General features: G+C 37.9%; 1 protein-coding gene across 1 annotated transcript in view; it reads left to right on the top strand.

The window, feature by feature from the left end:
* The window catches only part of dnah9l (dynein, axonemal, heavy polypeptide 9 like), a 66,286-nt gene that overhangs the window by 14,821 nt on the left and 24,356 nt on the right, over positions 1-27,109 (top strand). The window contains exons 19-60 of the mRNA XM_073851834.1: positions 1,107-1,436; positions 1,590-1,844; positions 5,169-5,338; positions 5,489-5,711; positions 5,788-5,904; positions 6,833-6,919; positions 7,093-7,251; positions 7,383-7,466; positions 7,633-7,791; positions 7,928-8,050; positions 8,125-8,247; positions 9,868-10,092; positions 10,171-10,262; positions 10,384-10,510; positions 10,604-10,768; positions 10,856-10,981; positions 12,068-12,175; positions 12,262-12,393; positions 12,473-12,633; positions 12,714-12,870; positions 13,894-14,039; positions 14,820-14,936; positions 18,420-18,558; positions 18,636-18,728; positions 18,831-19,025; positions 19,127-19,204; positions 19,405-19,537; positions 20,992-21,119; positions 21,221-21,369; positions 21,448-21,598; positions 21,698-21,829; positions 21,926-22,099; positions 22,264-22,468; positions 22,972-23,137; positions 23,220-23,322; positions 24,619-24,858; positions 25,025-25,186; positions 25,267-25,460; positions 26,208-26,370; positions 26,472-26,595; positions 26,694-26,836; positions 26,925-27,086. Of these exons, the coding sequence (XP_073707935.1) occupies positions 1,107-1,436; positions 1,590-1,844; positions 5,169-5,338; positions 5,489-5,711; positions 5,788-5,904; positions 6,833-6,919; positions 7,093-7,251; positions 7,383-7,466; positions 7,633-7,791; positions 7,928-8,050; positions 8,125-8,247; positions 9,868-10,092; positions 10,171-10,262; positions 10,384-10,510; positions 10,604-10,768; positions 10,856-10,981; positions 12,068-12,175; positions 12,262-12,393; positions 12,473-12,633; positions 12,714-12,870; positions 13,894-14,039; positions 14,820-14,936; positions 18,420-18,558; positions 18,636-18,728; positions 18,831-19,025; positions 19,127-19,204; positions 19,405-19,537; positions 20,992-21,119; positions 21,221-21,369; positions 21,448-21,598; positions 21,698-21,829; positions 21,926-22,099; positions 22,264-22,468; positions 22,972-23,137; positions 23,220-23,322; positions 24,619-24,858; positions 25,025-25,186; positions 25,267-25,460; positions 26,208-26,370; positions 26,472-26,595; positions 26,694-26,836; positions 26,925-27,086 (6,420 nt within the window). The remainder of the gene's footprint in view (positions 1-1,106; positions 1,437-1,589; positions 1,845-5,168; positions 5,339-5,488; positions 5,712-5,787; positions 5,905-6,832; positions 6,920-7,092; positions 7,252-7,382; positions 7,467-7,632; positions 7,792-7,927; positions 8,051-8,124; positions 8,248-9,867; positions 10,093-10,170; positions 10,263-10,383; positions 10,511-10,603; positions 10,769-10,855; positions 10,982-12,067; positions 12,176-12,261; positions 12,394-12,472; positions 12,634-12,713; positions 12,871-13,893; positions 14,040-14,819; positions 14,937-18,419; positions 18,559-18,635; positions 18,729-18,830; positions 19,026-19,126; positions 19,205-19,404; positions 19,538-20,991; positions 21,120-21,220; positions 21,370-21,447; positions 21,599-21,697; positions 21,830-21,925; positions 22,100-22,263; positions 22,469-22,971; positions 23,138-23,219; positions 23,323-24,618; positions 24,859-25,024; positions 25,187-25,266; positions 25,461-26,207; positions 26,371-26,471; positions 26,596-26,693; positions 26,837-26,924; positions 27,087-27,109) is intronic.

Genomic DNA, 27,109 nt, shown 5'->3' with positions numbered 1-27,109 from the left:
AAAGGTCAGCTGAAATTGACACTTTATGTTTTAGGCTAGAAATCGCTGATACAACCTTTAATACCGTCCAGTTCCACTTTATAAATAAGCCACTAAATTAATGAAAATTGATGTACAAAGTGATATACTTGTACATTTTTATTTTAGGTAATTTATTTTAATGTGGGAGGGACAATAAAACATGTAGTTGAACTTAAGTTTCTTAAATCAGGCAAGATAGTTCACAGAAAAATGAAAATGACCTGATGATTTACTCACCCTTGAGCCATCCTAGCTTTATAATGTCAGTACTCTACATGGCTTCGGGGGGTAAATAAAGGCATTCTGAAGCGAATTGATGTGCTTGTGTAAGAAAAATATCCATATTTAACACTTTATAAACCGTAATCTCTAGCTTGCGGTAACTTTCGTACATGCATATGCAAGAGAGTGGTGTTCCAGCGGACAATGTAGAACAGGCAAATGCACTGACGAAGAGGAAGCGCAGTGGAGAGAGCAAAACAAAACACCAGTCATGAATTAGAAGTATAAAACGAGGATTTCGATATAAGCTGAGAGGAGTTTTATCTTTGACTTTTTTCTTAGCAAAGTCTCACCGGAGTTTACACTATGCCTACCTCCTACGTCTTCCACTTGAACGTCTGTACGACAGTTAGTGGAAGCTAGAGATTATGGTTTATAAAGTTTATTTAAATTTAAAGAAGGATATTTTTCTTACACAAACGCATAGATTCGCTTCAGAAGGCCTTTATTAACCCTTTTCATAATGGATGGATGCACTTTATTGGACAGCCGTTCACTGCCATTATAAAGCTTGGAAGAGCCAGGATATTTTTTTAATATAACTGATTGTATTTGTCTGAAAGAAGAAAGTCATACACACCTAGGATGGCTTTTCATTTTTGGGTGAACTAACCATATCATGATGTATTTTTATTTAATGTATGTATGTTTTGTTTTCCTTCTTAAAAATTAATTTGAGATCAATGATTGCCGCTTGGGGTCGTGGACCCCTAAAGGAATCAAAAGGAATCAGTCCTAAAGGAATTCTAGTAACATTTTATTTATTGTGGATTCTTATTTGAGTTCATTCTTTTGTCTTTTAGGAGAATGCTGAGCTGCTTAGTGCTGATTTGGACTCCGAGGCTTGGCACTCCTACACAGAACATGTGGACAGAAGCATTCTTACCGGGTTCTGCAGTGCTGTGCGATGTTCCCTGCAGTACTTAGTTGAGAACACGGACCCAGCATTGCACATTTCTCCCCTCTTTGAAGTTCAGCTGACCCTCACCTCTGACATGATCTTTCACCCCTCGCTCAGCTTCTCCAAGAAAGGAAACTTCTATGATATCATTGACCAAATGGTGTCAGATATTTTTAAAATGGCTTCTTTCATAAAAAGAGTGGCCAAGAGCAAGCAGTCTGAGACTTACAAGGTCAGTTAATTTTAGTTTATTGGTTATGTAGAACATGTATAGCAATGTATTGTTGAAAATGATCAGAAAATAGTTGGAAGTTTTGCCACTAAAGCCTGCCACTGAAATTCTGAATGACATAAGTTATGTCTGACCATGTCTTTTATTTTCTAGGCGGATGTAGATGAGATACCTGAGCTGGTGGAGTTGGCTCAGCTGGTGCGATACCGTGCACGTGTGGCCATTGCTAAGGTCAAAGAATTCCAACATTCCTTCGATTCCTATCGTTATCTCTGGACTGGAGACAGGGTAGAGTTTATGAGGCAGTTTCTACTCTATGGACATGCCCTCTCTGCTGAGGAGGCGGAGCTTTATGCAGATTATGAGCTGCCTAAGAATCCGCCCAAACTGCAGAACTTCAGAGAACAGGTATCTCAGTCATAGAATGAGGATTACAATATACAATATACAATTTTAAATACATGAGATAATTAAAGAAGCTTACTTTTATCTCAGAATAAAAAAATACATGTTTTTTAGTGACTTTACAATTGCGATTTGAGATATATGGCTATTTCTTTTTAATGCAACTTTATGACAATTTGACTTAAAGGTGCCATAGAATGGAAAACTGTATTTACCTTGGCATAGTTGAATAATAACAGTTCTGTACATGGACATGGCATACCATGAGTCTCAAAGACCACCATTTCCTCCTTCTTATATAAATCTAGTGTTTGAAAAATAGGTCAATTCCAACATAACACCGACTATTATGCAATAGCCCCGGGATCGTTAATAGTTACACCTCCAACATTTGCATCGCCCAATCATCAGTAACGTCAGTACATCAATAAGGCGAGTCACTGAAGGGACACGGTTAGCTTAATGCTAGCGGTAGCCTGTTACATTGCAGTACATAGGATTTCACTTACCACATAAACAGAGAGATGACTGCGCTGATGATGGCGAATGATTTACAGATCTTGAGCATCACTCACAAGCACCTGAACTTATGTAGTAAGTAAGCACTTCCGCTGCAGTATAACATTACACAGAGCACATGCAATCACAATAGTGAGAGTAAAATGTCACAGATTCAAAACGGCAGATTCAACAAACCGCTGCTAATATTAAAAGCGAGTAGAGCTCTGTAATTAAGTACATATTTTTTATCCATATGTGAGCTATTGAGATGAGTAGCTCTGTGAAACAGCCAATCAGAGCAGAGCTCATTAATATTCACGAACCTTCCAAATAAGGCAATAACAGAGCATTTCATTCTAGGGACCAGGCACGTGCAGAGGGGGGGGGGGGGGCGGAGAGTGCTTGAGCACCTGCCCTTTTGGCTCATAGTGATCAAAGTGCCCTTTTGTTAAGATTTTTTTTTTATGTAATAATATAAAAAATAAAATATTTATAAAAATATCAAATTCGCGACAGCCTGCCCAATCGAACTTTTAGTAAAATTAATTATTAATGTTTTAGCTGTAATAGAATGACCCTCGTCACGTGACGACCCCACCCGGAAGTTCAGGACGATCCGATCATGTTTATATTATAACGCCAAGGATAGACACGTTGGTGGCTGCTGGTAAGTGGTGTTTTCACCAGATTTAACGTTACTTATTATCATAAGAATGACGTGAAGGAAAGAGATTATGCACGAGTATTTATACTTTTTTATAGTTTGTGCATGTGTAGTCTGCCCTGAAATAGCTGCCGATAATGTTAATCAAAGACTATAGAATACCCAAGACATGTCACTCCTATGGTTTTGAATGGGGAAAAATGCAACGCTCATTATGGCCGCGAAGCCCCGCCTTCTTAACGAAAGAGCCAATCGTTGATTAGTAAAGTCAGCGCGTCACTTCAGCTGCCGTTAGAAGTCCCGGTTGCTATAGAAACGATAGGCGCTCTAAGACGTGCGCGCAGTACACTTGAGATTTAAAATATGAAATTTAATCGTAAGCTTGGTGAACAGTTTTGGAGAATTTGATGTTTCCCCATTCAAACAGATAGGAGTTGCACTTGAATGCCCGAGAGGCGTTTCAAAGATGGCCGCCGAGTGACATGACTTGCCTTAAAGGGACTTTGTGTTAATGTGGTCATGTAAAAAAAAAAAAAAAAAAAAATCGTAAATCTATCGTAAAGGAGAGGGCTCCTGCAGGTCCTTAAAAACTCCTCAATTAGGTTGTGTCAAATTTAAGGCCATAAAAAGTTTTATATATGTTAAATAGTATAAGAAAAGACTTAATTATAATTTAGGAGGTCTTACATTTGGGGACGGAAAGACGAGAATCGCGATAGGGCTGGATTAAACTTCAAAAGGCAATGATGTCATTGAATAAATATGCACGCTGCACGTTTCAAAGTCAAAACACGGCACTGATGTCTTTATATGAATGAATCTGAAGGGAACCGACTGTCCTCAGAAACCTGTCATTTGCATTTTCATTTCACATCTGATAAAACTGCGTTAATGCTGCTGCTTTGTGTTCAGCCGTTCCCATGGAAACCGTAGTATTTCAGCGCTCCTAAAGCGCCCCCTTGTGACAGAGAATGAATTTTTATTTCCACATTTTTCAGCTCTTTATGGTCAAATTATTGCAATTATCGACCTAGTTTTTATGCAGCAAACACATAGAGTTGTAAATGTGAAAGATGTTAATGTGCCTTCTAAAAATCTAAACAATTAAGACAGTACTATTTATGTTTTAAATAAAATATAATAAATTATAAACTCCATTTATCCCTTTTAATGGTGTAAAGGCTGACATTCCATTGTACAATATATTTTGTTTTTGTGTGAACCTGTATCTGAATTATAAATCATGCCATTTTATGCCTTAATATTCTACCGTCTACAATCTTACAATACAATATACATCAGGGGCCACAGATATTTTCAATAGTGACCACACAGAGTTTAATATAACAGCTGTTCTTTATTATTGTGTTAAACAGAGAGAAGAAAATCTTTAGGTTTGACAATTTAATACACAACAATTTTTAATCAAAATTAAAAAGTCCAAAGAAAATATTTTTCAATCTTTTAAACATCAAAATGGTCTTTTATGTTCCATTTCTTTCTCAGAACTGCTTCACAGCATTGGCTGCTAGAAGCCTCTGTAATGATATGTATATCAGCAAGGAATGTGTCACAATATACAGTACACTATTGCTGTACTGATGTTTTGAGCACAGCCCTATTTAGAGAGCCCCTTTTATAGTGATAAAAATATTACTAATTCTATTGTTTGAGTCCTGAACTAAACATAAATGCAATTAAAACTTTGAATAATGCATTATTTGACTTATTAATGACATTGTTACTTATTACGTAAGTAAACTGGATGCCTACAATGAGGTGATGGACCCGAGGGGCTCTTAAATGCCTTGTTCCAGGTGCCCTTTTTATACTTTGAGCACCTGCCCCTTTAAAGGTCTCTGCACGGCCCTGCTAGGGACAAATCCTAGGGTTGTAAATGGACCTGTAAAACCGTTTCTGGAGATTTTTTGCCCTTTCCTATGCCATATACCTTCTATGTAGATATCAGAGAACAATTTAAAATATTGTATAAATGCATTCTATGGCACCTTTAATATATTTTATCTCTCAATTACCTTTTTTTAATGCGAGATAAAAATGTGAAAACTTTTTCTAAGTGTAACAAATTACACAAGTATGCAAAGGCCACTGGATCTACTAAAATGTCTCACTTTTTCTTGTTCTCACTGATTTCCCATTAGATCAGTGAGTTTGAGGATCTCTACAAGAAGGTATGCATGTTAGAGGAGAAGAGAGTATTCTGCGGCTGGTTTCAGGTGGACATAAAACCTTTTAAAATATCTCTGATGAACATCATTAAGAAATGGAGCTGGATGTTTAAGGAACACCTACTGAACCATGTTATTGCCAGGTAATATTTATTCAGACATGGTCTTAAAATATTACTAAAAACCCCAATGAATCATTGAAAATTCGAGCATTGAAAATCAAGTCTGTTTCAAGTACAACAATTATAGTAATGTAGAATGATTATGACTAATTACATCTTTTTCTGTCTCAGTGTGCAAGAGTTGGGATCATTTATTGAGAATACAGAGATTGGGTTGGCAAGGACTGTAACTGATGGGGATTATGGCAAACTGGTGGACATCATGGGCCACCTGATGGCCATCAGAGACCGTCAGATGAGCACAGAGCAGCATTTCAAACCCCTCAAAGCCACCTCCAACCTGCTCAAAACCTACAGCCAACAGCTACCTGAGCATGTTTACATATTGTTGGAGGTAACTTCACCTATGTGTCTGTTTCTGCTAGTTTTCTATCCACGCTACTGTCTCACATATGCCTGTGCTTTGACAGTCCTTGCCTGAGAAGTGGAAGAATCTCAAGAAGGTGGCATTTACAGTTAAACATGAGGTTGCTCCTCTCCAAGCCAATGAAGTTGCTGTCATCCGAAGGAAGTGTGTTCAGTTTGAGGTGAGGGGCTGAAATCAGTAAAAATTGTGAAGAGAAAGTACACTAAATCACATGATAAGCTTGTTAAGCTTGCATTAACCAGTTTTGAAGCTTACCTTAAAGATGTTTCACTATTAAACATAGATGTAGCGAACTTGATAGTCATAGAAATAAGTATTTCCAACACTGACTTTATGATTTTGAGATCCATCTTTTCACACTGAGGACAACTGAGGGACTCATATGTAACTATAACAAATGGTTCAAACGCTCACTGATGCGTCGTAAGGAAACACAATGCATTAAGAGCCGGGGGTGAAAACATTTAGAATTTAAAGATTAGAGTAAATGTAACTTATTTTGTCTTCTGGGAAACATCTTCTGTAGCTTCTGAAGGGCTGTACAAATGAAAAAAATATGACATTTAGGCAAAATAAGAAAAGAGTACACATCTTCTTTCTCTTCAAAAGTTTTCACCCCCCAGCTCTTAATGCATAATTGTTCCTTCTGGAGCATCGGTGAGCATTTGAACCTTCTGTAATAGTTGCATATGAGTCCATCAGTTGTCCTCAGTGTGAAAAGATGGATCTGAAAATCTTACAGCCGTTGCTGGAAAGGGTTCAAATACACAAAATACTGAGCTACTAAAAAATGAGTACTGAAAAAATAACATGCATATTGTATGATCCCTCTTATTTTGGTAAAATAATTAACATTTTGCAGATTCAGATGTAAACTTTTGACTTCAACTGTGGTATACAAAAGATATAAACATATTTTTATGCAAAGTATAAATATATGTTGTAAAAGAAAGTATTATTGTTATGGTGGAACCAATAAATATGTTCTTTGTTTAAAGCAGCAGAAAAAAATCCATATTGTTGAAACCTTTTGAATATAGAGGGGAGGAGATGGAGAGGTTGCTGAGCATCTGTGGTTTATTTCCTAGATTAAACAGCATGATTTCAGGGAGCAGTTCCGCACTGAGTCCATATTCTTCATCAGCCTGCAGGAGCCATACAAACTCATTGATAAGGTGCTCTCATCAACCCATTCTTTTATGTCTGATTGAGCATGTGTTTTAAATAGGTTTTATTCCTCTTCTGAAATGTTTGTTCTAGCCCAGAAGGTTCTTTCTCAGATAAAAAAATGAGTGGCTTACATTCTAAATGTATAAATGCACATATATAAATGTCTGCTTATGTGTAGACTAATCGTGCAGTGGCTCATTTTGAGAATGAGATGTCTAAGCTTCAACAAACAGCCAATCTGTTCGAAGTCAGTTTTCCGGACTACAAACAACTTCGACAGTGTCGGTCAGACATCATCCTGGTTAAGGCAGTCTGGGATATGGTTATGTTTGTTAAGGTAACCTTTACTACACACAAGATCAACAGTATATACTAGTAATACTCCCAATAATCAACTTACGTAGAGAAAAAAGTAATTTAAAATTTGTCTAAATCCTTCCAAAATATTGCGAATGATTGGTAATGTAGTCCAGCATCTCAGACTGGACCAAGACTCCATGGAAGGAGATCAATGTGGAACAGATGGATATGGATCTCAGAAGGTTTGCTAAGGTACAGTTGACATCCTAAAATTCTGTTTCTCTTCAACATTAACCAAGGTTTATAACAAATACCAGTCAAAGTAAATTAAATGGGGCCTTGAAAATATATGTTTATTGTTGCTTTTTAATAATTTATTATGGAATAACAGTGCCTGTATATTTGTTTGTATGTGCAGGAGATGAAGACTCTGGACAAAGAGGTGCGTGCGTGGGACGTCTACAGCGGTCTGGAATCTATTGTTAAGAATATGTTGACATCACTGAGAGCTGTTAATGAACTTCAAAACTCTGCTGTCAGAGAAAGACACTGGCAACAGCTCATGCGCACAACAGGGGTAACAAACACTGACATCTCCAGCTGTTTAGAAAGACCAAAAACACATAAAGAAATATCTAAACAGTGCTAAACAGAAAACTTAATAAACATCACGTGAGTAATAGAGGAACCAATCTCTCTTTCTGTCCTTGTAGGTGAGTTTTGTGATGGATGAGAACACCACACTTGGTGATCTCTTGGAGCTGCAGCTCCACCGTGTGGAGGAGGAAGTAAAGAACATTGTGGACAAAGCAGTCAAAGAGATGGGAATTGAGAAGGTACAGGAAGGAGATTGAAAACATTTCTGAGAAACTCTCTGATTTCAGGTCACAATAAAATGTTGTGTTTGCAGATTCTGGGTGAGATCAAGCAGACATGGTCCCTGATGTCCCTGTCATATGAGACACACACAAGTACTGGAACACCTCTTCTCAAAGCTGATGAAAACCTCATTGAAACCCTGGAGGACAACCAGGTAAATTCCTGTATCAATCAGCTGGCCCTGCTAAAAAAAAAAAAAAAAAAACAGCTAAAAACAGCCTAGGCTGGTCTTAGCTGGTTTAAGCTGGAAGTAGCTGGTTTTAGCTGGAAAAGTGGCCAAAATCCCTCTAAAACCAGCCTGCAGACCAGCTATGACCAGCTAAAACCAGGCTGGTTGATTTAAAACCAGCCAACCAGCCTAGGCTGTTTTTTTCACCAGGGGGTTTAACAGAAATCAGTTATAATCAGTTTAGCATGAATATATACATTCACTTTGTTCGGCCAGTTTGATTCTGTTCAGATTAGATCAGTTTAGTTTGGTTATGATCAGTTTAAATCAGTTACAGTTGAGGTTAAAAGTTTATATACACCTTGCAGAAACTGAAAAATGTTAATTATTTTACTAAAATAAGGAGGATCATACAAAATGTTTGTTATTTTTATTTGGTATTGACCTGAATAAGATATTTTATATAAAATATGTTTACATATACTCCACAAGATAAAATAATAGTTACATTTATGAAAAATGACCCTGTTCAAAAGTTAACATACACTTGATTCTTAATACTGTGTTGTTACCTGAATGATCCACAATTGTACTTTTTTTGTTTAGTGATACTTGTTCATGAGTCCCTTGTTTGGCCTGAATAGTTAAACTGACCACTGTTCTTCAGAACAATCCTTCAGGTCCCACAAAATCTTTGTTTTTGTTTTTTTACATTTTTGTGAATTTTAACTTTTTTAAAACAATGACTGTATGATTTTGAGATCCATCTTTTCACACTGAGGACAACAGAAGGAACTCATATGCTACTATTACAGAATGCTCAATGACTCTTCAAAAGGAAACACAATGCATTAAGCCGGGGGTGTAAACTTTTGAATAGAATAAAGATGTGTACTTTTTTTTACTTATTTTGCCTAAATATATTTTTGTCATTTAGTTCTGCCATTCAGATGCGACAGAAGATACTTACATGTTTCCCAAATGACAAAATAAGTAAAATTTACCCTGATCTTCAAATTCAAAAAGTTCTCACACCCAGCTCTTAATGCATCATGTTCTCTTCTAAAGCATCAGTGAGCGTTTGAACCTTCTGTCATTGTTGGAAAGGGTTGAAATACACAAAAATGCTGAAAAACTCACGCCTTTGTGGGACCTGAAGGATTTTTCTGAAGAACAGCGGGCAGTTTAACTATTCAGGCCAAACAAGGGACTCATGAACAAGTATCACTAAACAAAAAAAGTACAAAGTGGATCATTCAAGTAACAACACAGTATTAATAATCAAGTTTATGTAAACTTTTGAACAGGGTAATTCTTAAAAATTCAACTATTATTTTCTGCAAGATGTATGTCAATTTTTTAACCTCAGCTGTATGTTTGGTTATGATCAGTTCAGATCAGTCTAGTTCAGTTTAGTTTAGTTTCATTTAGATCAGATCAGTTTGGTTTGATTATAATCTGATCTGTTAAGCTTAGTTCAGTTCTGATCAGTTTAGTTCAGTCAAATTCAAATCAGATCAGTTTGGTTTTGTTCTGATTAGTTAAAGTAAGAACAATGTTAATTTCAAGTAAATTCAGCTAAATTCAGTTGTGTGCATTTCTCAGGTTCAGTTGCAGAATATTCTCATGAGTAAATATGTGGAGTATTTCATGGTGGAGGTGAGCGGCTGGCAGCGGAAACTGGTGGTGGCAGATCTAGTCATTGGCACATGGTTGGTAGTTCAGCGCACCTGGGCTCACCTCCAGAGCATTTTCACCAACTCTGAGGACATCAGGAACCAGCTGGCCCACGATGCAGAACGGTTTCAGGGCATCCATCAAGACTTCCAGGTATTGTGACAAAGAACATTGGTAGATAAGTAATTGCCAGGGAGATAAGAAATGTTTTAACACAGAATGTTGTTTCAGAGTTTAATGATCACTGTTGTGGAGACTGATAACGTGATAAAAGTCACTAACCAGCCAGGCTTCTTGGAGCAACTTGAGACTCTTCAGCAAAGGTAATGTCAAAGTTAAACTCTCACTGTCTGTTCACACCCCTTAATACTCGACCATAAAAGATGATTGTTAAACATGAATAATTATACTGTGTTTGCATGTGTCTACATATGTGTATTGCAGATTGTCAGTGTGTGAAAAGGCTCTGGCTGAGTATTTGGAGACCAAGCGTTTGACGTTTCCACGCTTTTACTTTGTCTCGGCTAGTGACTTGCTGGAAATAGTTTCTAAGGGAACTCAACCCAGAGAGGTTGCAGTTATATAATACACCGCATTGCTACAAAATAAAAGTCCTCTTTGTGTTTATCTTTAAATGAATTGCATTTGTGGGTATAATCCACAGGTGACTCGACACTTGCTAAAGCTCTTTGACAATCTGGCTGATCTCAGCTTTAAAGATGAGGAAGATGATGGAGGATTGGATCCCAAAACACCTGTTGCCTTAGGAATGTACAGTAGAGAGGGAGAATATGTGCCCTTTTCACAGGCCTGTGTGTGTGAGGGACAGGTGAGACAGAATAACACACATGACATTTATCTTTAGATTCTGCATTTAAGAAACATTATGTCTGATCATCTGTTTATCATGTAATAGGCCGAGTGTTGGCTAAAGGCTCTAGAGAAGGCTATGCGTTCCACTGTTCGCCAGGAGATCTCTGAAGCTGTAGCAGCGTATGAAGACAAACCACGAGACCAGTGGCTGCTTGACTACCCGGCACAGGTGTGTTTGGTTCCATTTTAGTTAGTGTATCAATGGTTTGAGTGCTTTAACAGTTTTGACTTCACCCTTCTGCATTGGAAGTGTCACTTAAAGGGATAGTTCACCCAAAAATGAAAATTCTGTCAGTAATTAATCACCCTCATGTCGTTTCAAAGCTTTAAGACCTTCATTCATCTTCAAAAAATCAAATTAAGAATTTTTTTTAGCTTTCTGGTCTTGCATAGACAGCAAGGCCCAGAAAGGTAATAAGGACATCAATAAAATAGTTTGTGTGACATCAGTGGATCAACCTTAATTTAATTTAATTGAAGTTACGAGAATATTTTTTGGGCACAAAGAAAACAAAAATAATGACTTTATTTAATAATTTCTTCTCAGTTTGCATACATGTGGTGCTGCTGATGCAGGAGCCAGCATTCTGTATTTGGTACTAGAGTAAATGTGTGTCAAATACTTACACGGAAGAGATGGTTCACCATTTTTGGGTGAACTATTCTTTAAACCTAATCATACACTTGCTCTCCAATGTTAACAATTTGTCTGAAGGAAAAAAAATATTATAGTAACTCAAGTATTTGAGCAAACATATAAAAGATGATTTGTAAGGTTGAGTGTTATTCGCAACCAGTTTGTTTTAAAAATGGCATGATTTCCACAGCTATTGATGGAACACTGTACTAAAATACAATTTTTTTAGCATGAAAGCATATCACTTATATGAACTAGGCCATTTTAGTGAATAAAAAACATAGTCCAAGCATTGAGGTTGAATTCCCAAATGATTGACTCTTACTAAGTGGCTACTTTTTAGTGAATCAAGAACACTTATGGAAGAATCACAGTGGTTTATAAAATATATCTGACTCACTCACTTAACCACAAAGTAATTCTTTAGTTATACTGGAAAATGAAGAAAGGGAAAAATTTAAAAGAACTTTTTTAGGAATTATGTTACATTTAATGGATTTCTGTTCTGTTTTAGCTCTGTTCTGCTGAGGATAGTTAATACTGTAAAGCTGCTTTAAAACAATCTGTATTGTTAAAAGCACTATAAAAAAATCACATTTACATATGTTTGGTTCTCAGGTGGCACTGACGGGCAGTCAAATGTGGTGGGCAACAGATGTGGGCATTGCCTTTGACAGAGTGGAGGAGGGTTTTGAGACTGCCTTGAAAGACTACAACCGAAAACAGGTAAATAAAAATATAAAAACACAAACTCATATCATTTACTTTGTGTTGAAAACTGAGAAAATGACTGTGTTTGTGACTTCCTGTAGATCAGTCAGCTGAATTCTCTGATAAACATGCTGCTGGGTGACCTCACCCCTGGAGACCGACAGAAGATCATGACCGTCTGTACTATTGATGTCCACGCTCGTGATGTAGTCGCTAAACTCATATCTCAGAAGGTAATCAAACAAACAACTCCATATTCGGTTTGCTTTGCAAAGAGAAATTATGATAACATCATGATGACCTGTGTCCTAGGTCACCAGTGGACAGGCGTTTGCGTGGCTTTCGCAGTTACGGCACCGATGGGATGAGCAGCAGAAGCACTGTTACATCAACATCTGTGATGCACAGTTTCAGTTCTCATATGAGTATCTAGGGAATACCAACAGACTGGTCATAACACCACTCACTGACCGGTCAGTGTCACACATAGTTAGAATTAGATTTGTGCTGGTTACTGATGTTATTTGACCATGATGATTATTGTATGCGGCAGATGTTACATCACTCTGACTCAGTCTCTGCACCTCACCATGAGTGGCGCCACCTCTGGTCCTGCTGGAACTGGCAAGACTGAAACCACCAAAGACCTAGGCAGATCGCTCGGCATTATGGTCTATGTGTTCAACTGCTCGGAACAGATGGACTACAAGGTTTGCACAATACATTGGTCTGTCAAACACACTATTTGCACACCTCTTTTTACTTAAAGGGATAGTTCACCCAAAAATGAAAATTCTGTCATTAATTACACACCTTCAAGTTCTAAAAACACAAATTAAGATATTTTTTTAGATGAAATCCGAGAGTTTTGTTTGACCCTGCGTAGACAGAAATGCAACTGACACATTCAAGGCCCAGAAAGGTAGTAAGAACATCAATAATTTTTCACTCTCGTGAATTGTGCGTTAAAGACGTGTTGTTGAAAGTCATTATTTTTGTTTTCTTTGCACACAGTAAGTATTCTTATAGCTTCTTAAAAATAATGGTTGAACCACAGATGCCACTTGGACTATTTTAATAATGTCCTTAGTACCTTTCTGGGCCTTGAACATGGTAGTTACGTTGCTGTCTATGCAGTCTCAGAAAGCTCTCGGGTTTCATCAAAAATATCTTAATTTGTGTTCCGAATAGAGTGCGGATCGGGCCGCATTTTTCTGTCCGAGCCCGGCCCGAGTCCGACAGAGCAGTAACCGAACCCGACCCGAGCCCGACAAGCATTAAGATATTTATGTCCGAGCCCGATCCCAGCCCGACACAGTTAAAATCTCTTTTTACTCATACTAATGACACATGCACTTTTTTGTGTGGAAAGCCCGCTTTTATTAAGCCACTGTAAAAAAAGCGTTCGGAAATGTCAACAGATGAGAGCATCAGTGCACACTGGGCAAAAAGCGCCGTTATAACACGGGCGCACTATCGCGCTGAGGTGACCGAGCCCGACCCGAACCCGAGCATCCTTTCTAAATATCTGTCCGAACCCGGCCCGACCCGTCGGGTTCCGTCGGGTCCCGTCGGGCTCGGCTCGGGTATCCATCCTCTAGTTCCGAAGATAAACAAAGGTCTTACAGGTTTGGAACAACAAAAGGGTGAGTAATTAATGACAGAATTTTTATGTTTGTTTGAACTATCCCTTTAATGCTTTGTTTCTTGCTCTCTCTTCTTTGCTATTTCAGTCCATAGGTAATATCTATAAAGGATTGGCCCAGACAGGAGTGTGGGGGTGTTTTGATGAGTTTAACCGGATCTCAGTTGAGGTTCTGTCTGTGGTCGCTGTGCAGGTGAAAACCATTCAAGATGCAATCCGCAATAAGAAACAAAGGTCAGCTCCATCGCACCCCTTCTCACAATTTTCTGTTCCCTAATATTTTGTTCTTTCATATCTCTTTCCCACCTGTTTTATCTCACCCCATTATCTCACATTCTATGGCTTTCCATTCTATTGTTTTCAATGTAGTTCCGTTTAAATTCCATCTCACACCATTATTCCCTCATGTTATTTACTCAATCCATTTTTTAATACATTCTGTATCCCTTCTGTCAATTTACATCTCGCCCATCATCTTCCCATCATCAGAAATGTTCTACTGTCTCAAACTTTTCCATGTCATCCCTTATCATTCAGTTTCATCTCATAACATTACATTTCTATTCTATTTTGCTCTGTCTCACATCATTTCGTATCATCTAATCCTTATCCTATCCTGTCTTGTTCCTTAATGTTACTTTTGATCACATCTCTTTTGATCTCTTTTGATCTTGTCCTGTCCCTTTTAATTTTACCCCACTTTCACGCTTTTTGTCAAACGCTTCATCCTTTCAAATCTCATTTTATTGTTTTCAATACAATTTCATACCAGTTCCATCTCACAGCATTGCATACCATCCAGGTGAACCTTGTCTTGTTCTATAATGTTCCATTATATTTCATTCCATTCTTTAAACTTTCTGTATCCCTTTTATCCTATCCTGTTCCACCCCATCATTCCATCTCACCTGTCCTCTCAAATCTTACTGTAGCTCATAGTTTTCCATCATACTCTATTCCATTCCATCTTATAACATCTCATTCCATCTCATTCAATTGTGTTCCATTTATCAGGTTCCACTTCCTGGGAGAGGAGATTGAGTTGAGGCCAACAGTTGGGATCTTCATCACTCTGAACCCTGGATATGCAGGGAGGACTGAACTACCAGAGAATCTTAAAGCACTTTTCAGGTACAGGCTCTGGTTATGCTTGAAAACTGAATGAAAATAGACAATAATGTTGGAATTTTAGATGTTTATAATACATTGGTGGCCAAAATTATTGGAACACTAGTATTTTCACCAGCTAAAAATGGTTTTAAGTGAGTTATTTGTTTATCTTTTCTTGTAATGTGTCAGTGGGAAATATCAGTGTACATTTCCAAAAATTCATTTTGCCATTAATTGTAATAATCCAGTGAGATTTTTGTTTGCACAAGAAGCCTAACAACAGCCAGAGATCTGATCTCATCATCATCCAGTCTGTCTGGAATGACATGAAGAAATAGACCAAAATGAGACTGACCTAATCCAGAAGAACTGTGGCAACACCTCCAAGATGCTTAAAAGAGACCTACCTGCAAAGCTACAGTACTGTTAAAAGTTTTAGGCACTTGTGTAAAAATGCTGTAAAAATTGGGATGCTGTCAAAATAATGTCATAAATAGATTTTCTCTATCAATTAACTTCTATTAACTACATTAAATCAAAAAGCCATAGGTGCACTTGCGCATCGTTTTTCAGGTAGCTTTGGTTTCTTGAAGTATCTTGGAGACGTTGCCACAGTTCTTCTGGATTTAGTCTGTCTCAGTTTTTTATGTTTCTACATGTAATTCCAGACAGACTGAATGATGATGAGATCAGATCTCTATGTGGAGAACTGTGTAGCGATAATATACATTTAATTTAGCTCAAAGGGAATCGAATATGATTCAATAGGGAATTTGAATAGAGTCGCTGTTTTACGGCTGTTCAGAGTTGACTCGCGATTCATTGAACGAGCCATGTAACATGACTCTGCAATGCATATTACTATCCAGAATATAGTGAAAACACTATGTGTTAGCACAGTAGCAAAAATCGACAGTTTAAGGCATTAACTTGTAAGCACGAAACACAAGATACTTATCTTTTCTAATAAAATTATGATTTTATTGGATAAACCTAACACATACAAACTAATCTAACATAAACACACGCATTCACACAGGTTGCAGAAAGAGAAAGTGAGGAAAGAATGAGTTTAAAGGAATGAAAATATGAAGTCCCAAGTTTATAGCAATATGTGTAATTGCTTAGACCTGAACAACCATCAATCACTTAATTAACCCTCGTATTGAGTCTCTCAAAGAGGTTATTAAACTTTATATCAAATGCACCAGTTCAGCTAGGATCTGGAGGTTGTGCTTGCGTTGCTTTTGTGTTAAGGGAATTCCTTTCATCGCGTCGTTCCAGAAAGGGGTTTCCTGAGGTTGCTGATTGGTTGGTGGTCGGTCGATGTGATGTCTTCTTGGGCGTTGGCTGGACATGCGGAGTTGTGCACTGGTTAAAGTTCAGGTCAGCACGGAAGGCAAAACTTAACTAAACTCTCAACGGAAAGAAATAAAATGAATTAAAGTAGGGGTGGGCATAGATAAATTTTTTTAATCTAGATTAATCTAGATTAAATCTTGGAATTAATCTAGATTAATCTAGATTAAAATGGCTAATTTGAATTCTGCTGAAGGCATTCAGAATATGCGTGCTACCCAAATAATGACTAAAAGTAAGTCTTCGAGAACGGGCCAGGTGGCGCATTAGATCAGGCGCTCATCTCCTGTTTCCAAAATGCATCACAAACTGCTTGACAATTGCATTTACAACATAAGTACCTATACAAACTTGTGTAACCAAGTACTTCTGCGCAAAAGGCTGCACGACGTACGCGTTGCCGTTAAATACACAGACGCGCACGGGAAAGAATAGCCTATCTGCGTGCATAGTCTTCGATTAAACTGCGTTACTTTTAGAAGCGTCAATTCAGTTGTTGCATATAGTTTAATGTCTTTATTTCGGGATTATCAAAGTAAATTATAACTCAAATTTGAGATTTTACTGGGGCACAGCAGATTTTCACTGGGGCGCGTGCCCCAGTAAAAAGGGTCTAGCAACGCACGCACCTGCCCTGAAGCGGCTTCATAACTGCATCCATTGCAGACTTTGCACATCTCATTTGATGTGGTAATTTCACAGAAGTTGGAGACTCGTTCTCGCCCCCTACAGTGCAATTCGACTAGGTATACATCATCTGCGCTAAAATATCAAGGTGAAAGTCATCATATCTTGCGTAGTTTAGACCCAGCTCCCAACCCAACTTTGAGAATAGATTAACGGCGATATTTTTTTTATCGCCCGATAAGAGTCTCACGTTAACGCAGCACGTTAACGCCGATAACGGCCCACCACTAAATTAAAGTAAAAGACAGAAGTGTTTCCTTTAGAGGCGTGCAGGCCAGGGAGCACTCTTCATAGAACGCTAACACCAGCGTCGAAACGCGGCGGCACGAAGCACAAAGAGAGTAAGAGTATAAGAGAGTAAGAGCGCAAGAGAAAGAGAGCGATTTGGTGGTGTCCTGAGTATTTAAACTCAGCTTTTGGACACATCCCAAATGGTGTCTTGACCAATTAGAACACTGTCCTAAGTCGGGGTACTGCTGGTTTCTCCTCCCGAACCATAAATCACAATGTTATCTGATCAGTCCCATGGTCACAATTTTCCCGCTCTTTGCAGCGATAAATTTGGACTTGATTTCTATAACAAGACTATAATACATTTTACAAAGAATTGAATTACAGAAACATTTCGAGAATGCAATTTCGAGCTCAGGCATACCAAACACCAATATAAACCATTAAGCTATTCAATAATTATTAAAAAGGACATACGCAATAAGCGATTAAAACATAATAGGCAAATGTATGGGTTACAACGAGGAAAGGAAGTTATGCATAGAAATGATGAGTTGCTCATAAGTTCTTTTAGCATAATTTTAGGCGCATATATACATCAATAGGCAGTTTTCTGGGCCGTATTGGGAATGTGAGGGTCTGTTCTCTAAACTGGAAGGTCGAAAGGTTAGGGAAGGAATCTCAGGCTCTGTCCTGAGAGGGGGAGCGTAAAAACCAAAATCTCTAATGATTGTCCTCACGTGATGTTCATGATGTGCATCTCTTTAATCTTGGTTACTTGCCCCAAATTTGACAATCTCCTTCCTTGGGATGTCAACAAGTGCCCTTTTGTGTTAATGTTGCAAGTTCCTAGTTGGTTAGGTTTGCTTCAAGTTTCAGGGTGTCAAATGACAAATTTCACGACAGGAGTCTTGTCATGCTGGGTCTCTTGTGGAATTTGGGTCTGTAGAAGCGTTTCAAAACTTCTAATTGAATCGCCTGAATTGTCTGATTCGTGCTGAGATCCTACAACTGGTTGTCAGACTCCTTGTGCAAACAAAAATCTCAATGGATTATTACAATTAATGGCAAAATGAATGTTCGGAAATGTAAACTGATATTTCCTACTGACGTATTACAGCAAAAGACTGACTTAAAACCATTTTTAGCTAGTGTTCTAATAATTTTGGCCACCACTGTATGTGAAAATAAATCTTTGTGATCATGAGCTCTGTCTCTGTGTGTCAGGCCTTGTGCAATGGTGATTCCTGATTATGAATTAATCTGTGAGATCATGTTGGTGGCTGAAGGATTTCTAGAGGCACGTCTGCTTGCACGCAAGTTCATCAGCCTCTATACACTCTGCAAAGAGCTGCTCTCCAAACAGGTACCCACAATCACACACATTCATACATAAACTCACTTGGCTAGACCACTGTCTAACAAGATTATTGTTTCTCGTAGGATCATTATGATTGGGGCTTGAGGGCCATAAAGTCAGTCTTGGTTGTTGCTGGGTCACTAAAGAGGGAGGACAGGAGCCGCCCTGAAGAGCAGGTGCTCATGGGAATTGTAGTTTTTTTGTTGCTTTGCATTTAAAACACATTCAGTTTATTCAGTCATGTTTATTCTGTAATGTGTTGTTTGTGTGTTTTTCAGGTGCTAATGCGTGCTCTACGAGACTTTAATCTCCCGAAGGTTGTAACAAGTGACGTGCCAATATTCTTGGGCCTGATAAGCGATCTCTTTCCTCTTCTGGACATCCCACGCAAGAGAGATCAAGAGCTTGAACAGAATGTACGCCGATCGGTTGCTGAACTTCACCTGCAGCCAGAGGAGAACTTCATACTGAAGGTGTGTGTGTTGTACAGTTTGTGAGAAATGTTCGAATGTTTTGACATTTTATGATTTATATCTTCTCCTCCTCTGTTTCTTATCTCTTCCTCTTCTCTCAGGTGACCCAGCTAGAGGAGCTGTTGGCAGTAAGACACTCTGTTTTTGTAGTGGGTGGACCTGGAACAGGAAAAAGTCAGGTCAGTCCAATAAAGAAATAAAGAGAAAGGCACATAAATATATATTTTTTTAATGCATTCTGTGTATTTGCTGCTTGTTGTTCTTACACAATGCCTCATATTCAGAGAGACTCTGTTAGCCAGCTCAAATGTGTTAAGTAGATCATGTTTCTGTTTCACTAATCTAATTATTTATTATTTATTTGGTTTTTGTGGGTCAGATTCTAAAGACGCTGCATAAGACCTACTCTAACATGAAACTGAAGCCCATCTGGACTGACATCAACCCTAAAGCTGTCACTACTGATGAGCTGTTTGGCTTCCTGCATCCAGCTACAAGGGAGTGGAAAGATGGTATGTGTGTGCGTGTTTATGGGAGTGTGGTTTTATTGAGGTTCATCTCTGTAGACAACTGTCAGCTGTGATGTGTTTGTGTTTATATGCAATTAATTCACTCTACTTTTGAGTGTGCTGCAGCTGTCTGTTGCTTTAAGAAATCTGTCTCATATAGATCTGGGACCTTTAATAAATAAAGGGACCAAATATGATTTTAATTCAAATGTAAACATTTTATATAAATTATAGGTTTGGTGCTAGATAAGTAACACTAATGTTTAAAAGTTACTTTTATTCAGCTACATTGCATTATGTTGTTAAAATGTGAAAAAAACAACAACACATTTATAATGTTACCAAAAATTTCTATTTCATATACACTACCAATCAAACATTTTTGGACAGTAAGATTTTTATGTTTTTTAAAGAAGTCTCTTCTGATCACCAAACCTGCATTTATTTGATCTGAAGTACAGCAAAAACAGTACAATTTTGAAACATTTTTACAATTTAAAATAACTGTTTTCTATTTGAATAATTTAAAAATTAAATTTATTCCTATGATTTCTAAGCTGAATTTTAGCATCATTATTCCAGTCACATGATTCTTCAGAAATCATTGTAATATTCTGATTTGCTGCTCAAAAAATATTTATTATTAATATGATGTTGAAAACAGCTAAGTAAAATTTTTCAGGTTTTTTTGATGAATAGAAAGTTCAGAAGAACAGCATTCATCTGAAATAGAAATCTTTTGTAACATTATAAATGTCATTCTTGCTAAAAAAAAAAAGGTTTTATGTGGTATAGTGTATAATGTTACAAAAGCTTTTTTATTTAAGAAAATTACTCAGCTGTTTTAAATATTGATAATAATTATACTAATAATAATAAATGTTTTTGAACAGCAAATCAGCATATTAGAATGATTTCTGAACGATCATGTGACTCTGAGTAATGATGCTGAAAATGTAGCTTTGATCACAGGAATAAATTACATTTAAAAAAATATTCAAATAGAAAGCAGTTATTTTAAGTATTACAAATGTTTCACAATATTACTGCTTTTGCTGTATTTTGGATCAAATAAATGAACAGAAGAAAAGCATTAAAAATCCTACTGTCCAAAAACTTTTGACTGGTAGTGTAAATGCTGTTCTTTTAAACTTTATATTCATCAAGAAATCCTGAAAAAACAATTTCTGATTTCTGAAAATGCATCACAGGAAGAAATTACGTTTTAAAACTTTAAAATAGAAAAGTTATTTTAAATTGTAATATGTCACAATATATAATGTTTTACTTTATTTTTGATCAAATAACATTTGAACCATACTATATAATTACAGAAGCTTAATTTAAGAACTCGTTTGCAAGTAGTTTTCAGAAGTTTTCGAGTTTTATTTTTGGGGCTACTTTATGTGTGTATAAGAATGTGTTGAAATGTGACCACAGTTTCTTGGGTGTTTTAGGTTTGTTTTCTTCCACAATGAGAGAGCTCTCTGCTATATCTCATGATGGGCCGAAGTGGATTGTTTTAGATGGAGACATTGACCCCATGTGGATTGAATCACTGAACACAGTCATGGATGATAACAAGGTTGGTCATCATGTTATAAAACAATAATGCGATAAATACTGTGTAATTGTTATATTCATGTATGTGTGTGTGTGTGTGTGTGTGATTTGTGTATATATTAGGTGCTTACCTTGGCTAGTAATGAGCGAGTATCACTGACCCCGTCCATGCGTTTACTGTTTGAGATCAGCCACCTGAAGGCTGCAACCCCTGCTACAGTATCTAGAGCTGGAATTCTTCATGTGAACCCTCAGGATCTAGGCTGGAGTTCGTAAGTGACAGTATTCACCTCACTGATATTATACTGAGTTTGTGTTTGAGACACTCAACCTCTCATTTTGATTGACAGGTATGTGACAAGCTGGATAGACACCCGTCAGGCCCAATCTGAGCGAGCAAATCTCACTATATTGTTTGACAAGTATGTTCCCTACTGTCTGGAGCAGGTCAGATGCAACCTCAAGACAATTACACCTATACCTGAGCCAAGCATGGTACAGGTAAGAGACACACAATCCAGCACTTACCCTGTGCATATAAATATGTATATCCAAACTTTGCTGAAACTTTACTGTATCCCTGTTCTTTGGATGTTTTAGACGCTGTGTTGTCTGCTAGACTGCTTGCTGACTGAAGAAAACACCCCTCCGGATTCTCCCCGTGAGCTCTATGAGCTCTACTTTGTGTTTGCATGTGTCTGGGCCTTTGGTGGGGCTCTCTTCCAGGACCATGTTAGTAGTAAATACTGTATTCTGTTTACTATAAGCCACATATCTAATGTGATCTTCACTTTGTGATACTCTCTATTTTTTTTCCCCTCTTGCCAGCTTATAGACTATCGTTCAGAATTCAGCCGTTGGTGGTGTAAGGAGATGAGAGCAGTGAAGTTTCCCTCTCAGGGTTCAGTGTTTGATTACTACATCGACCCAAACACCAAACGGTTCACTCCATGGAGTGAACGCACACCTCTCTTTGAGCTGGAACCCGACATCCCTTTGCAGGTCAATTTTGAACAAAGCACAAAATTCAGTATCTGTCTATATCATAGTTTGACTTCTTGAAATATCTTATAGTTCAACCAACTTTAGGTGATTTTTTTGCCTCTTTCACTTAACTGTTACATACTAAATATTTTGTTGTTTTGAAATTTTGTCCATGTTTACAGACGGTATTGGTGCACTCGGCAGAGACGATCTGCCTGACGTACTTCATAGAGTTACTTTTGCAGAAGGGGAAGCCAGTGATGTTGGTTGGAAATGCTGGTGTAGGAAAAACTATCCTGGTCTGGGATAAAATTTCCAAACTCAAAGAGGAATTCATGGTGGCAAAAGTACCTTTCAATTACTACACGACCTCAGCCATGTTACAACGTGAGTGAGATAATGGAAGCTGTACAGTATATGGGTACACTATATACACTTATAAACACCAAAAACAACATTTGCAACAAAAAAAATCACTGCACATATGTGACCCTGGACTACAAAACTAATCATAAGGGTCAATTTTTTTTTTAATTAAGATGTCCTTAAAGCTAAATAAATAAGCTTTCCAATGATGTATGGTTTGTTAGGATATGATGATATTTGGCAAGATAACTATTTAAAATATGGAATCTGAGATCTGCAAAAAAAATCTAAATACTGAGAAAATTGCCTTTAAAGTTGTCCAAATAAAGTTCTTATCAATAGATATTACTAATCAAAAATTAGTTTTGATATATTTATGGTAGGAAATTTACTAAATATCTTAATGAAACATGGTTTTTGCTTAATATCCTAATGAATTTTGGCAAAAAAACATGCTTTTAGGCATGCAGAAGGACATAATATAAGTAACAAGCTATATTTCCATTCTGGTTGTTTAACTGTAGGTGTGCTGGAGAAGCCTCTGGAAAAGAGGGCAGGCCGAAACTTTGCTCCACCTGGCACTAAAAAACTCATCTACTTTGTGGATGACATGAACATGCCTGAGGTAGATGCTTATGGCACCGTTCAGCCTCATACCCTTATTAGACAGCACCTGGACTACTCGCACTGGTATGAGAAAACATGTACATCAAAGCCTGTATATGAAACAGTCTTTGCAGTCTTATTATTAAATGTGCTTAAATGTTTTTAGGTATGACCGTCAGAGACTAGTACTCAAGGAGATTCATAACTGTCAGTACATTACATGCATGAACCCAACAGCAGGAAGCTTCTCAGTTAACCCTCGACTACAGGTAACCATAACAACCCTTACATATCAAGCCCTCATTTGAAAGTAACCATAGCAATATTTCACCCTTGACTAGATGTAATTATACCAACCAATACCTATCAAGTGTAGACAAGAATAGAGGCTGGACGTGCTCGAATAAGAAAGGACAGATTTTATTATAAAGTTCAACTGGTTATCAAACAATACTTCCTGCTTTCTGGCAGACCTGAATGGTACTGTGATGAGCTATCAGTGTAGCAGTGGCAATAAAATGATGTGCCTGATGGTAAACCCTAGTAATGTTGTGTATATTGAAAAAATGAGAGGGACAAGCACCGAACCGTGAGGCACCCCTGGCGGTTAGTTGATAAAAGAATATTTTGGGGCTAAGAAAGGTAAATAAATGAAGGGGCAATATTTGTCCCCGGAATTGTTTTTCTTGGGGCATTTTTTTTAATTTGTGAAGGCAATGTTTATAATCACTATACTATGTTGTCTTTAATATCAAATACTTACATTTACCCAATTACTATAAAAATCAGAATCTCATAGGGCTGCAATATTATGACAAAAATCATATTGTATCACACAATTTTGTAGATTATTTCTCTTTATCGTGTAATAATGATTATTACTATCAGTATAGAAAACAATATAAAAACATTTTTGTTTCATGCCTGGGATTTGGGCATGTAACATTCTGGCTTCACAGACAAGCATGTTTATCTATGACAAAAGCCAAGTCTAGCGCAAGTTATGCAAAATCTCCTGTTTTAATCACTGAATTAGGAAATAAAACTTTTATTTACATCGTATCTGCCCACTGATTGGTGCATTTCCAGCGCTGACTAATCTAAGCGCCTTAGATTGGCCAGTGCATTCCTAAGTTTAACAAAAATCTGTTTGATTGATTATCAACACTGGCTCAACATTGCACAAAACAACACGTAAAAGCAATCTGATGCAGTGTGAGCGAATCTAATATAATTCCACAAATTTACATTTTTGTTCATTTTCATACTTCATTTTAATCATGACAGACGTAATGCATTGTTTAATTGTGCATGGTGCATTTTTTGCCTCTTTGTCTTGAATTTATGGGGCATTTTTAATTATTTTGGTGGCATTTTTTAATTTACCCTGGTTAAAGGATCAAGTCAAGTTAAAATGTAGGTAACAATAAAACCAACTCAGGTCTGAACCTTCAAGCAGATTTAGCCTGCCTTACAACTTAATTGATGTTTACCAATTCCTGTCCAAATACACACATGGTTTTACATTCTACACTTCTTTCTCTCTTTATTCTTTTCACTGACAGAGGCATTTCTCAGTGTTTGCTGTACATTTCCCTGGTGCAGAGGCTCTGAGCACTATATACAGCAGCATTCTGAGTGGTCATTTCCAGCAGGGTGGCTACAGTTACGGTGTTAGTCGCATGGCCAACACACTGGTCCAAGCTGCCATCTGCCTGCATCAGAAAATGAGCCAAAACTTCCTTCCCACGGCCATTCGGTTCCACTACATTTTCAACCTCAGAGACATTTCAAACATCTTCCAGGTGCGTGTCTATGGAAGAGATGAAATTGTGTGCATCTGTGCAGTTATTGAGTACTCTGGCCATATGTATGGCCTAGTTATGCCACTGCTGCTAGTCACTTTATACTATACAGTATTAATGTTGACATGCTCTTTTTTGTGTTCTTATGTTTGGTGTGTGTGTGTAGGGAATTCTTTTTGCTCTGCCAGAGCAAGTGCGGTACCCTATAGACCTGGTTCACCTATGGCTGCACGAGTCTTCTCGTGTCTATTCAGACAAACTGATGGAGGAGAAAGATGTAGAGCTGTTCAACAAGATTCTGCTAGACACAGGCAAGAGATACTTTGAGGTGAGCAGAGCTTCTGAAAACCCCGGTAAGGTCACCTGTGAATTGGAAGACCAGGTTTCTCACCGTCTTTCTCTTTGTAGGGTATAGATGAATCTATTTTTATCAACCAGCCATTGATCTACTCTCACTTCGCTCACGGTGTGGGTGAGCCACGTTACGCACAGGTGACTGACCTGGAAAAGCTTCAGAAGACCCTGATGGATGCTCTTGAGCACTACAACGAGCTGTACTCTGACATGAACCTGGTGCTCTTTGAAGAAGCCATGCAACACATGTGAGCCGGCTAGAAAAGAGCAAAATCACATATTTAAAAGTTTTAAAACTATATGTAACATAATTCCTGAAGTTCAATCAGAAACCTGACTTCTGAGGAATCAAAGATATTCTAAAGGTTAAAGGGTTTACCCAAAAAAGAAAATTCTGTCATTAATTACTCATCCTCATGCCGTTCCAAACCCATAAGACCTTTGTTCATCTTCAGAACACAAATAAAGATATTTTCGATGAAATCTGAGAGCTTTCTGACCCTGCATAGACACCAATTCAACTACCATGTTCAAGGCCCAGAAAGGTAGTTAAAATAGTCCAGTGGTTAAATCGTACTTTTTGCGCACAAAGAAAACATAAACAATGACTTCATTCATCAATTTCTACTCTTCTGTGTCAATCTTCAACATGCATTCAAGAGAGTACCACGAATGTGGTGCTGCTGACTTAGGACTCAGTTCAATGGACTATTTTAACGTTGTCCTTACTACCTTTCTGGGCCTTGAATGTGTCAGTTGCATTGCTGTCTATGGAGGGTGAGAAAGCTGTCAGATTTCATCAAAAAAATCTTAATTTGTGTTCCGAAGATGAAGGTCTTACGGGTTTGGAATGACATGAAGGTGAGTAATTAATGACAGAATTTTAATTTTTGAAAGGAACCTCCTTTGTTGAAAAATGTCATTTTTAAATTAACTTACCTGTTTGTCAAAAGTGCTGCAACTAAAACCTTATTGGTGTGTGTGTTTGTGTGTAGCTCTAGGATAAGTCGAATTCTTGAGTCTCCTGTGGGGAATGCTTTGCTGATTGGAGTAGGTGGTAGCGGGAAACAGAGTCTGTGTCGGTTGGCTGCTTTTCTCAGCGTCCTGGAAGTATTTCAGATCACACTGAGAAAAGGTTATGGCATCAGCGACCTGAGGGTAACACACCTACACACGCACTGCATTTCAATGATCTTTTTCTGTTTGAAGCTTAACATGAAATATAGTGAAAAGTTTTCCCTTTCAATCTTTCTTTGTAGAGTGATATCGCTGCGCTGTACATAAAGGTGGGAGTGAAGAATATTGGCACCGTCTTCCTGCACACAGATGCCCAGATTCCTGATGAAAGATTCCTGGTGCTGATCAACGACATGCTAGCATCAGGTACACACTGAAAACTCCTCTCACATTTCTTTGTCCTTCCTCTTAATTCTGTCAGTAGCTTTCAGTTTGTTTGTGTTTATCTATATGTGTGTGTTTAGGGGATATACCTGACCTGTTCAGTGAGGAAGAGGTTGATATGATCGTCTCCTCTATTCGAGTGGAGTTGAGAGCGCTTGGTTTGCTGGACACGCGTGAAAACTGCTGGAACTTTTTCATCGATCGTATACGCAGACAGCTCAAGGTTGGTTTGCTCATTTAGAAGACTGCATCCTAAGTATGTATTATGAATAAAGACATCAGTCTGATGTCATGCTCCTTTTGCACTGTAGGTGGTGCTGTGTTTCTCTCCAGTTGGCTTCACTCTTCGTACACGTGCACGGAAGTTTCCGGCTCTTGTGAACTGCACAGCCATTGACTGGTTCCATCCTTGGCCCCAGCATGCACTGCAGTCCGTCAGCAGCAATTTTATAGAAAATATCTCTGGCCTGGAGGTAACAGAGAATAGGGATATTGA

This window comes from Garra rufa, chromosome 12 (genome assembly GCF_049309525.1).
Source record: "Garra rufa chromosome 12, GarRuf1.0, whole genome shotgun sequence".
Classification (NCBI taxonomy): domain Eukaryota; kingdom Metazoa; phylum Chordata; class Actinopteri; order Cypriniformes; family Cyprinidae; genus Garra; species Garra rufa.
This window is presented reverse-complemented; position numbering and strand designations above follow the sequence as displayed.